The following is a 12,746-nucleotide window of genomic DNA, read 5'->3' as shown; positions in this document are numbered from 1 at the left end:
ATACTCTCAGAAATTGCAATAATAGTTTATTGTTTGTTCTGTAAAATGTGAAAAAATACCAATTTATGTCCGTCCCATATGCAAAATACCCACATATCAGTCCCATTCAGTGCAAATTTTAATAATTTCATTTGTTGCAATATTGGAATAGCAAAAGTGTATTACCGATATTTCATGTAATAATACAATGATTTAGCATTAGGAATCACAATAAATAAAAAAAATCGGAAATAAAATTTTGATCGTCTTTTTCTCGACATGCCGATTTTCCATATGGGACCGATATGCAAGTATGGGCAGTGCAAGTATGAGCAGTAAAACAAGATCAGAATTTTATTAGTTATCAATTGCGTTTTGGTTGTGCATGAAAATTGTTTAGATCTTTTGTCCAATACAAAAATATAATTATTTTTAGAGCTTAGGTATATTTACCGAAATTTTTAAGATTGTCAGTGAAATCCAAGTTTCAATTTTTTTGTTAATTTTGTTCGTGTGTGAAAAAAATGAAAAATTCATATATATTTATATATTCACCGATTTTATAAAGTTTTCTTTCGATAGTTCAGGAATGGTTGTTGGGTGAAAATTATAGCTGGTATCACTAGCAATTGAATGATGTGTAAAAATATATAGGCCATCGCTTTGAATTTCGAGATATTTACGATCATTGTGAAAAGTCTATCTACAGTTTTCATTTTAACTTTGGGTAAACAATCCTATTTTTCGGGTTTTTCAGCGCATTTTATTTCTGGAAGTAGTACCTTTTCAATGGTGAACAAATTTCGAAAATCGGTTGACTAACGACAAAGTTCGGTGAAGTTGAAGTGTTCAATATTTTCTATGCGACGTTTATGCCAAAGGAAAGAAAATAGGAAAGCAGATAGGGCATATTGGGCGCGTGAAAAAACCTGGAACGGGAAAAATCAAATTTTCATTGGTTTTCCCTTACCAAACGTCTCCTACAAAGTTTTTGAACCAATTTACGAACTTCACAAAATTCAAGGGTTAAGATTCGTTGAAAAACAGCTGAGCTATGACAGCTCGAAGTTACCTTTCCAACTTTTTTTCAGGCTTGCGTTAAACGTCAACTACAAGTTGGAATAGGAGCTAAATAATAAACAAACAAAAAATAATAAAACCCATATCAAGTGTGATAACTCTCAACGAAAGTAAAGAAAATACTAGAAATAATGGTTTATAAGAACGCATGCGCAATCCAAAATAATAAACATTTAAACTAGAATTGTTTTATAAATCTGTGGATATTTTGTTTTCCAATTCAGATAAAGTTCTGTGAAAAATATTCTTCCTTGTACCGAGAACATGTATTTTTTTACTATCTGCACTGATCAATAATCAAGTTTAAATGAGTTATTGCTGGTAGGTAATTCGCTCATAGGTCGAGAACTCAGAGAGTGTTGGGCTAAGTCGCAAATCATCCGCTAGAAAACTATTGAAAGTTTTCGACATCTGATGTTTATTTATTGAGTTATACCAAGTTTTATGTAAAAATTGAAGGAAAATTTCTTCAAAAATAATTAATTTCAATGTATTTACAAATAAACGGTACAGTGTCATTTCAAAACCTTTCGGCAAAATTTGAGTTTGATCATTTGAAATAAAATAATAATTTTAAGTCCTGTGCCCCGTCCCGTATCCCTTGGATACAATTGTACCCCACAAATACTGTATTTTCGTATTTGTTTGTAATCATGTACTGTATTTGACTAGGGGAATTTAAAATTTGGGATTACTAAATACACTACAATTTATTCTACGGCTCAGTGAGTAGACACCAATGCAATAAATCAAACGTTAAATCTGCGCGTTAAAATCGCCAAGTTGGAGTTTTATTTTTGACAGTTTTCAATTTTACGACAACCATTCATTATGTAACAGATATCTATCACAGTATCGGTAAAAACTTTAGTATTTATATTCAACACTTCCACGTGCCAATCTTGAAAAACACCAATCGAAATGGTATTCGATTCCAAAGCAGTTCCCAAAAGTTCAATTATCTATCCAACTCCGATGAGTGACAGCAGATTAGCAGCAGTAGTAGATTGGTCACTATCGAGCGCTTAGAGCAACGGAGCAACGCAACATAAACAAACTCTCCTCCCTAGATAAATACACCCAGAAAATAATTTCCCTCTGGAATAATTGGAGCGAGAGTGTATCAGTTTGGTTCCTTTGATTCCGTCGCACTGTAGGTGGATATCAAAGTAAATCTTTTTCCCATTCACGCATGCAAAGCAAATATTGGCAAAGTTTGTCATTTGCAGTAGGCTGCGACCTCGGCGGTTGTTGGCAATTTTTTCTGTTGATTTGTGTGTGAAGTCAGCTGTGAAGCATGCTTTTACTTTTAGTCACATGGGAAAATGTCGGGGTGGGTGGGGCTAACAAGAAAAAAAAAATTTTTTTTCATCACAGGCAGAACGAAATATGTTTCCTCTCAGTAGAGTTCGTTTAAATATACGAGAGTGCTGTTGGGGGATGATTTGTATGTCGTTTCTTTGGATATTATCAAGTTTGTGGTTGTTGGGGATGTTATCGGGAGAAGGCCGTTTAGTTTTAGTGTTTACACGTGATGAAGGAACGAAATTGAATCGATGAATCTTATTTAGAAAATCCGACCAGCTTTGTGCGAGAAGCGTATGATTGCCGAAGGGTTTCAAGAATAAATAATCAGATTTTACTATCCGAAGCATCTGGCATTTATTCGATGCGTTTCGATCTGGGGTAGGGATGAATCCGGTTAACTAGCAGCATATGTGTCATTCCCAAGCCAAGCCAAGTAACAAGCCATTTGCTGGCATTCATCTTACCATTCTAAAACGTAGTTATCGCCATTGTACATCTCCTAACTATGGTTTGATACCCAGGAGCCGTTTGAATGCACGCCTATAATCTAAATTGAATATTGTGTAAATAATAGGATTTAGAGCAGAGTTGATGTAACCAAGCCATGTGATAAAATTAATTAACTTATTTGTCGGACAGCACGTTGGACAAAACGGCAGGATCACGTACATGAGGAAGAAGGGCAACCAGCAAACCACAAAAACTCCCATGATGATGCCGAGCGTACGCGCCGCTCGCCGTTCCTTCGAAAGGGAGATTTTCTGTTTCTCCTCGATAAACTGATTAAGGCCTCCAGCCTTCCGGAACGACTGTTTCATCCGTCCTCGGGTAACCACGGCTTTTTTGGATTTTGTATCGCCAACGGTGCCATCCCCGTTGGTGGTAGTATTAGCGATAGTTGGATTAGCTCCACCGCTTTCCTCCGCTGTTTCTGCACCCGTCGCCGCAATCCCGTTCGGATCGATGGCCAATTTTATATCACAGTTTGCTTTACCCATGGACGAATTCTCCGGATACTCCGTGACGGATTCTTCATCCCGGAGAGCCATTCGGAGTTGAGTTTCCGCCTCCTGCTTGGCACGCTTAGCAGCCTCCTTGGCTTCCTTCTTTTCCTTGGCTTTCTTCTTCCGCTTACGCTGGGACCTGTGATCGGTGCTGCTACTGCTGGTACTATTGTTCGGATGTTCGTTGTGGTTGGTTTCACTGCTAATTGATTCTCGATCCGGTGGATGATGCTGAGCGGTTGCCAGTTCCTTACCGCCTATCACTCCGATGCTTCTGCTGGCCAGAGTATTTATCTTGGAAGCCTGTGCCCTTTCCCGGAGACGCCGCCGGGTCGCTATGTAGATTTCGATGTACACAATTGTCATGATGACCAACGGGATGTAGAACGACCCAAGCGATGAGTAGATGACATAACCCTGATTGCTCGTTAATTGACATGGGAATTCACTGGAAAATTCCTCCGGCCAGTCATTCCAGCCGATCAACGGTGGTGAACTAATTACCAATGATAGTATCCACACACCGGCAATCAATGCCAGCACACGCTCCAGGGTTCGTTTCTGGGCATAATTTATTGGATCGGTAATAGCCCAGTACCTATCTAGTGCTATGGCACACAAGTTCAGGATGGAAGCAGTACAACAGAGAACGTCGGAAGTTAGCCACATCTTGCAGACGTGAATACCAAACTCCCAGCGGCCCAATATCGAGTAGGCTACATTGAAGGGCAGCACCAGGATGGCAACAGTCAGATCTGCCACCGCCAGAGATACGATGAAGAAGTTTTGTACTATCCGGAGAGGTTTGTACGTGAACACACTCAAAATCACCAACACGTTACCGACGATGGTAATGATGATGATGAGTGTCAGTACCAATGCGGTTCCAATCGCTTCCCACTGCGGTACAGCAAGGTCAATTCCAAACATACTAGGATATAGTGTATCATCGGGACGGGGACAGCCACCGACTGATCCCCCAGCGTCCCCCCCACCATCACTAACGCCGGTAGTTCCATTCGCCGTCCCATTGCCATTGTCACTGGAGTGTGTAATGTTGGAAACCGGTATCACTGATACAATTGCCATTCTCTAAGCATTATTCTCACTGCATTTACGGTCCTCAAATTCACCGAAATAACCACTTGTGAACTTTGGGGTCTGTTCGGTAACAAATGCCACAGCCAGTCACATAGCATCAGTAGGCGCTGAAGTTGTTCTTTCCGTTCAATGGCGTGCGCGCACACATCAAAGCAGCCAAAGCTCGGACGACGCTGGTACTCTGGTGAAAATGGTGGTTTTTCTGAAATGACAAAAGCAAACAAACGAGAAAATTTATCACTTTTGGGTCAGTCTGTCTGCACACGTCGGAAGGGAACAGTGGACGGGAATTAATCGAATGAATTCACATCGCACTGGCATCTATGTTAGGAGCTGCAAATGGGAATATAGAAGTGCTAATGTTCGAAGCGGCAGAGAAACCAATAATAGTAAACAACATCTCAGTACGGTTGTGTCAGCCCATAACTGTTGTGTCTAGGATTTGTGGATTCCGATGAGAAACGCATGATGATGGAAAATATTTAAAATTAGCCATCTGATCTATCAAAAGTTGGCAGTTGCTGTCGTTTTTTTACTCGAATACAAACTCAATCTAGTTTTTCCATCCCAAATGCTGCCGAACCTGGTTGTTTGAAACCAGTTTTGTTCGTGTAACTGTTTTAAAACAAGGTAATTTTTACGCCTGTATAAAAATACCACACAAGATTCATCTCAAATATCATTTGAATAGAGCCACTCGATGAACTAGGTTCACTGTCGGTTGCAGTTCAATCATCATTTGAAGCAAAACAACAAGCGTCAAACCGCTACATGCTCCGTAACTATGACAATTTTTGCTTATGTTTGAAAAAATATCAAGTTACAGTATCCAGTGTTTCATAAAATAAGAAAGTAAAATTTACTTAGAATTATTGCTTAGGATTTAATTAGTTTTTATTGTCTTAACCTACGAAGCAATAAAAGCAATGGATACAACAAATATTTTTGTGCTGAATATGTTTGCCTCCTTTGAAACTTGTATTATATCCTTGGAATTTTGCCGAAACTTGTCGACGCTTATTAACAAAGGGTCCATAAAATTACACTATTACTGAGCCTACTGCTTCACGATAACTGACCTAACATTTTTCCATGGATCGTATGGAATATTGTTATCTTGAATTTATGTTTGTTGGTCAAGCTAAAAACGTTTCGTGTTTCACTGGCAGAGTTATCATATTAAAGGCACAAATCTCCAAATATCAAGGGGAACGTGTCATTTGAGCCAATTTGTTCTGATTCTGATTTCTGTCATGATTCATCCATGTTTCAACTTGATAAATCTATTTAACATCTGTGTTGCATATTAGCGATCATAATTTGCGAAAATCTGTGAGAATTATTTTGAAAATCTGCCATTTTGATGAAATATTATTAAAAATCTGCACAAATCTGTGATAAAATCTGTGTTCTGCGACAAAGAATCTAAAAAAAACTATGGAGCCTGAAAATATAGGGCTTTTGTACCAAAAGTCATCTCATTACTAGAGTCGTCATGTTATTTTGCCGAAGACTCGACTGTTAAATTCGATGAATTGTGGTAAAATCGAAAAGAATATCTTCGATTCTAAGTTCGAAAACTGTGCAATGCTGCTGTTATAGCGACGCGAAAACTCGAAGCGAACCACCTAATTTCATTTTACTCTTAAAGTCAATCTATCAAACAGAGACAGCAGATCTCACCCTAACTAATAGTTTTCGCATATGAGATGTCGAATGGAGCTGGGATGAATGGGGGTACCGTTACCCTAATTTATATTCACATTCATGACAATATGAACTTTTTAATTCAATTCATTTACTCTTTAATTACAACTAACTGAATTTACTATGGGAATATTTGGTAGTAACTTTGATTATTCATGGATTTCCTATATTTGTTTATTCTTTATATTTAGACAGTAACTTGAATAGCTAGAGCTTTTTTTATACATTTCTAAACTTTCAGCTACGTCTAGTTTCTATGGATCTTTCTTAAAATTTGTATGTCATTCATCCTAAGATCATGATCTTCAAACGGTATGATAGTCTTTTTTCCACTTCTTTAGAAGCTTTAAATACTTCTGCGATGTGCTCTTCGAAACGTATGTCTAGTGTTTTTTTCGTTTGCCCAATGTATATTTTATAGCAATGGGAAGACCAAATTTTATATATATTTCGGATTTTTTTCAAATTATGTATATGGTCTTTTGTAGATTCAAGTACAGTTTTCAATTATTATTATGATTGTTTGACGCATATCGAGTTGGGCAATGCATGCCAACTGAAGAACAAATTATGTATACTATATTATTATGAAAATCGTGTTTGTGTGACTATTTTACTGAGTCTACTTAATCAACTTGTTCCATAACTTCAATTCTGATGCTTAATTTAGTATGGGCACCAATTGAACAACATTCATGATTTCTAAGCCATTTTGCGGAATATAAATTGTGTTCAATGCCGTCAAACCAAACTAAAGAAAAGGTGTGTATGGACAAACCAAAGCAATATACGGAGTATTACAAACAAATGAAAGGATAGTCATGTGGATAGGTTCTTCAATAATTCATAGATTTCTAAGAATTCCAGAAGAGTGAATCTCCCTCTTCTTGATTCGTGCGATGTGATTTTTATTTCCGCAATGTGTTAAAATGTCATTTAGAGATAATATCATTGAGGTGTGTAAGTTGCAAAGTCAAATTATAACCGTAATCTCAAACGTTAAATCTGCCTAACTATCAACGTAAGGAGTGTATCGAAAATAAGCTACCCACAAACTTTTCATTCAAATTGTGATAAAAAACGATCTTTTATTCAAACTAAAAATTGAAGACTGATATTTTTCTCGACGAAATCTATACCATTTTCCGCTAGCCAATCGAGAGTGGTTTTGGCATAGTGAGTCGACGCTAAATCCGGCCAAAACAGTGGAGGTGTACTATGCTTCTTATATAAAGGCAGCAATCTCTTCTGGAGACACTCAGATCGATAGATTTCTACATTTATAGTTCCGGTAGTGTAAAAAATGGTTGACTTCAAACCACAGGAACATATTGCTTGCCATACCAGTACCTTTCGACCGAATTTCGTCTCTTGATACGCTGGATCATTCCGACACTCGTTCCTGCTTTTTAGGCCAAATCACGTATTGACATTGATTTGTTCTTCACGATTAGAGATACCACTTTATGGTCCAGTTTCGGGTTGGAAGAACCGGGTTTTCTGCCTCTTCCTGGTAGCTCATCCAAAGAATAGTGTTCCCCAAACTTATTAATGCTAGTTTTAACACTGCACAGTGGTCCGAAACGGGAAATTAGCGTGACAAAAATATTTTCACTATTAAATATTAGTTTTTTGTAGTTGGTGTCTTCACACAAGTTGTTTGTAATCAAATGGCGCTCCTTTTGATGAAAAATGTTATCAGGGTGGTCCTCATTTGGATTGAAATCTGAAATCTAACTTTCTTAATTGAACGCAAAAATGATTTCGTTGTACAATAAAGCTGTAGAAAATTTTATTCTGAGCAACTTTGCTGATAAAAACCCCTCTCTAGCATTTCATTTTATCGAGTTACATCAACTTCCCTGAAATCCTTTCGAAGCTTGACCAGTTTTTGATGAAAAAATAATCATAACTTCTTACTGGTAGCTCATATGAAAAAGCTTGGTGGAGCAAAATTGTGCGCAATAATTAGTTCAACAACTCTTCTCAAGACTACTTTTCCATAGAACGTTCCACAAAAAAGTTAGAACAAAAAAAGGGATTTTTCAGGAGCCACCTTACTTTTATTCGGGAAAATTGATGTAACTCGATCAAATAAAAAGCTAGAGAGGTGCTTTTGTCAGCAAAGTTGCTCAAAATAAAATTTTCTACAGCTTTATCGTACAACAAAATCATTTTTGAGTTCAATTAAGAAAGTTAGATTTCAGATTTCAATCTAAATGAGGACCACCCTAGTAACATTTTTCATCAAAAGGAGCGCCATTTGATTACAAACAACTAGTGTGAAGACACCATCTACAAAAAACTAATATTTAATAGTGAAAACATTTTTGTCACGCTAATTTCCTGTTTCGGACCATAGTGCACTGGCATGATGAATTCCAAACCGCTTCGCCAATTCTCGCATAGAAATACCCATCTCACTTAGCCATGTGTCCAGAACCTTAATTTTCACTTCTTTTTCAATACGCGACATTTTGAAAACGCAGCATTTCAACCGCACAAACAAGTAAACAAACGAAAGCTGACAGCCAAACGCACAGCATGCTGTGATCTGAGCATAAAAAACTATCACAAATACATGCGTACAACACAAATGTATGTGGATAGCTTATTCTCGATACATTCCTTAATAGAGACTCACGTCGAATAGATAAATTACCTAATAAATCACCTTCTTGCGTTGGCCTGTTGAATTTTGAATCAATTTTACTTTGTTTATCACATTTAAATTCTAAGATCAACTGTCACGGGCCTAAACTTTTACTATGGTTTAATACTTACATACGGATACGTATTTTAAACTACTTTTTGCCGTATTCATTAGTGCAAACCAACAAACTTATAAAACAGAATACAATGATGAAGACTACAAAAAGTAGTTCGGAATTCGTATCTGTATTGCAATTATTACACTTTAGTGATAGTGTAGTGACGAGGCAGTGGACAGTAAAATTCAATGGTTAGGTACAAAGGTACAGCGATTGATTTAAAATGGCCCTTAAAATAGTATGGTGTTTCTTTTAATTATGCATGGAGACTGTTTTAGAAGGTTTTTACATGATATCCTAAAGACAAAATGGCACCGATCGTAATGGCTCACACAGTCCAGGTAATGCGCTGATGGTGATTGAAATTTTTATTATTGTAATACGCTTAAATATCATACGGGACCTCAAAGATATTAAACTCTCACCAGTTCAGTTTTTCTCTAAAGAACAACACTAAAGTTTTAACGTAACAGTTTGGCTGAAAAGTTCGTATCGTTTAATAGAAACACATATTTTTTTGCAAAAATTCGTTTTTATTATTCAACATAATTGCCATCAGAGGCGATACAGCGATTATAGCGATCTTCCAACTTTTCGATACCATTTTTGTAGTACGATTTGTTCTTTGCCTCAAAATAGGCCTCAGTTTCAGCGATTACCTCTTCATTGCTTCTAAATTTTTTACCGTTTGTTTTTAAATTTCGTCCTTCAAACGCTCTAATAACGCTATATAATAGTCACTGTTGATGGTTTTTCCCTTTTCAAGGTAGTCGATGAAAATTATACCATGCGAATCCCAAAATACAGACGCCATAACCTTACCGGTTCATCGCGTGCAGTCCACTCAGCTGACTGTCGATTGGACTCCGGAGTGAAGTGATGGAGCCATGTTTCGTCCATTGTTATATATCGACGAAAAAAATCGGTTTTATTTCGATATAACAGCTCCAAACACTGCTCAGAATCATCAATTCGTTGTTGTTTTTGATCGATTGTGAGCTCACGCGGCACCCATTTTGCACAAAGCTTTCTCATATCCAAATATTCGTGAATAATATGTCCAACACGTTTCTTTGATATCTTTAGGGTGTCAGCTATCTCGATCAACTTCACTTTACGGTCATTGAAAATCATTTTGTGGATTTTATTCACGTTTTCATCGGTAACAGCCTCTTTTGGACGTCCACTGCGTTCATCATCTTCGGTGCTCATATGACCAGTACGAAATTTTGCAAACCACTTACGAATTGTTGCTTCGCTCGGTGCAGAGTCTGGATAATACTCATCAAGCCATTTTTTGGTATCGGCGGCACTTTTTTTCATCAAAAAGTAGTGTTTCATCAACACACGAAATTCCTTTTTTTCCATTTTTTTCACAATAACAAAAGTAGCTTCATTCAAAATGCAATATCTCACAAACTAATAATCAGACAGCTTTCAAATTTATACACGTATCTTTTGAAGGTTGGTACTAACTGAAAATGGTATGGATTTAATTCTAGTTGCGCCCTCTCATAGAAACGATACGAACTTTTCAGCCGATATGTTATTCTGCAAAAATGCACCCACATAAAACATCGACTTGGCAATAACGTAATTCGATATATTTGAGGGAAGCGTAGAATAAATTCGACATCTACCAGAAAACAAAAATAACATATTACTGAACTTTCCCGTATACCGTTCGATGGTTTGGACAACTCTATCGGTTATGCCAACTATTTTTATGACCGAATGTGAGTGAAAAGAAATCAAAGTGATTGCACTTTATTAGATTAATTCAAACAAAGTACTAAGTTAAATTATTAAATGTAATAAATTTCAAGTGAAATGTTCAGGTCCTTTGATAGTTTTGCAAACTGAATATGGTTGAATCCAGATACGAATTCCGGGAGGGACGAAGTTCTCCGTGCCAACTAGTATACTATATTTATATAATATTTTATGGGAGGATAGGATCATTTATTTGAATCAATGTTTGTGAAAATTATTTTAAAAAAAATCGGTTTTGGACTATTTAACCACTATATCCAGTACTTCCGAAAACAAGAAGAATTAGAAATTTACCAATTAGTTATGAAAAATCAACCTTCTATGAATTCTTCGCACTTATCATCCTGTAACTGCGGTACCGGCAATATCCTAAACCCTTTCATTAGAAACTAAGCCTTTCATTTAAATCTAAGTTTGTTGAAATGAGGCAAGGCATCTATTTGGAATTATACATACATACACAGACATTTGCCGATTTCGACGAACTGATTCCAACAGTATGTGACGTTTGGCCCTTCGGGGCTCGGTTCAGTCGTCGGTTTTCATCGTGATTGTATACCATTTAGGTGAGAAAGGCAATACACGACTTTTGAATTCGAATGGAGATACTCGATGGTTCATATCTATGGGATCTGAAATATTTTGATTTTTGTTCGATTTAGACATCTAAATATTCTTCCGTTTGGACCCGATATGGAACTCTCAGTTAGAGTGAGATTTGCTCTACATAATGTTGGAATTAATTTGATACAAACATTGCATTGAGGCGGGGCTGGTAAATGGAATGATGACCTGGAAATATGATTTGCTCTTTATTCGAAATGGGTCATCGAAATTCGATTGATCCAACACCTATCTGAATCTGGGATTCATATTAATTGCATTTGCAAAAACACATTTGGAAACGTATATTTTCTATAAGTGCTATCTAATAAAACCTACAAACCGGAATAAGTAAAACGAAAAAGCAGATTGAAGAGCAATTTTATATCAAATAGGGTAACGGCTCCCTATTTCATCTGAGCTCCTATTTCCATCTCATCCCTTCACCTCATGACTTTGAACATGAATAATATTTTACAACCTACCTGAACCAAACATTGAAATGTTTTAAAATGATTGTAAAAGCTATTGTCACACTTTCCCATTGAAAGAAATGGTTTCAAATTCTTCGTTTATCGTTTTTTTCATTAAAAATAAACTCACTTTTCAATTTAGGACACATTTTCGTCTCAAGATTTACAGTTCGTCATGTTTCTGATTATCTACTAATCGATTCGTCTCAAAACATGATCACTTTTTCGCACAATTACACTACCATTGAATGCTGGATGACTTCATAATTAGTAATGATCACTTGCCACTTGTTTAATTAACGATTTAAAACTTCAAAAACTACCCGACAAACAATATAAGTCTTTGAAAATATGAGATGAAAGTTTTTCACTTAGTTCACTTGATTGCGCTTTGTTTTCATCTTATTTGGTTTTGCAAAGTTGCCAAGTTATCTCATATTGTTAAAAAAAATAAATTGTTTTTCTTCTTCAAATTATTATCAAAATGTATGTTTTTGGTATCCGTGACATTAGTTTAATTGTATTATTGATATTAATATTTAAATAAAGCTGTTTTGGCTTCGAATATTACCAGAAAGAGCGTGTTAAATACTAATGAAATAACCATTGTGGCAAATCTAGTAGCACTGGTTTCATTCCGCTATACGCCAACATAACGCTGTGAAGTGTGTGTGTGTGTTTCATCGGCTGTGCACAGAGATGCCAGATGTTTTCATAGAAAATATGTATTACTTTGCATATAAAGTCTATATCTGTTCTATCTGTTTCCACTAATAAAATGATGTTAAAAGATGCCCCATTAATTAGATAATTCAACGAGTAAATTTTTTACCAATAATAATAATGTGGAAAAATCCTGGTGGGTACGGTTGTATCGTTTGAGTTGAATATATGGCAGCGGTGAGGCAGTCGGTCACCAGAATGTCTGCCAGCCATATTTTTCCAGC

At 36.5% G+C, this 12,746-nt stretch overlaps 1 protein-coding gene across 3 annotated transcripts in view; it reads right to left on the bottom strand.

The window, feature by feature from the left end:
* Positions 1–12,746, bottom strand: part of LOC131432712 (putative tyramine receptor 2) — a 213,876-nt gene that overhangs the window by 22,003 nt on the left and 179,127 nt on the right. For all 3 annotated transcript variants that reach the window (XM_058599170.1, XM_058599169.1, XM_058599172.1), the window contains one exon: positions 2,832–4,674. In XM_058599170.1, the coding sequence (XP_058455153.1) occupies positions 2,871–4,460 (1,590 nt within the window). In that variant the 5' untranslated portion in view covers positions 4,461–4,674 and the 3' untranslated portion in view covers positions 2,832–2,870. The remainder of the gene's footprint in view (positions 1–2,831; positions 4,675–12,746) is intronic.

This window comes from Malaya genurostris, chromosome 2, assembly GCF_030247185.1.
Source record: "Malaya genurostris strain Urasoe2022 chromosome 2, Malgen_1.1, whole genome shotgun sequence".
In the NCBI taxonomy this organism is placed as follows: domain Eukaryota; kingdom Metazoa; phylum Arthropoda; class Insecta; order Diptera; family Culicidae; genus Malaya; species Malaya genurostris.
The sequence above is the reverse complement of the archived record's forward strand: the minus strand, read 5'-3'. Positions and strand labels throughout refer to the sequence as shown.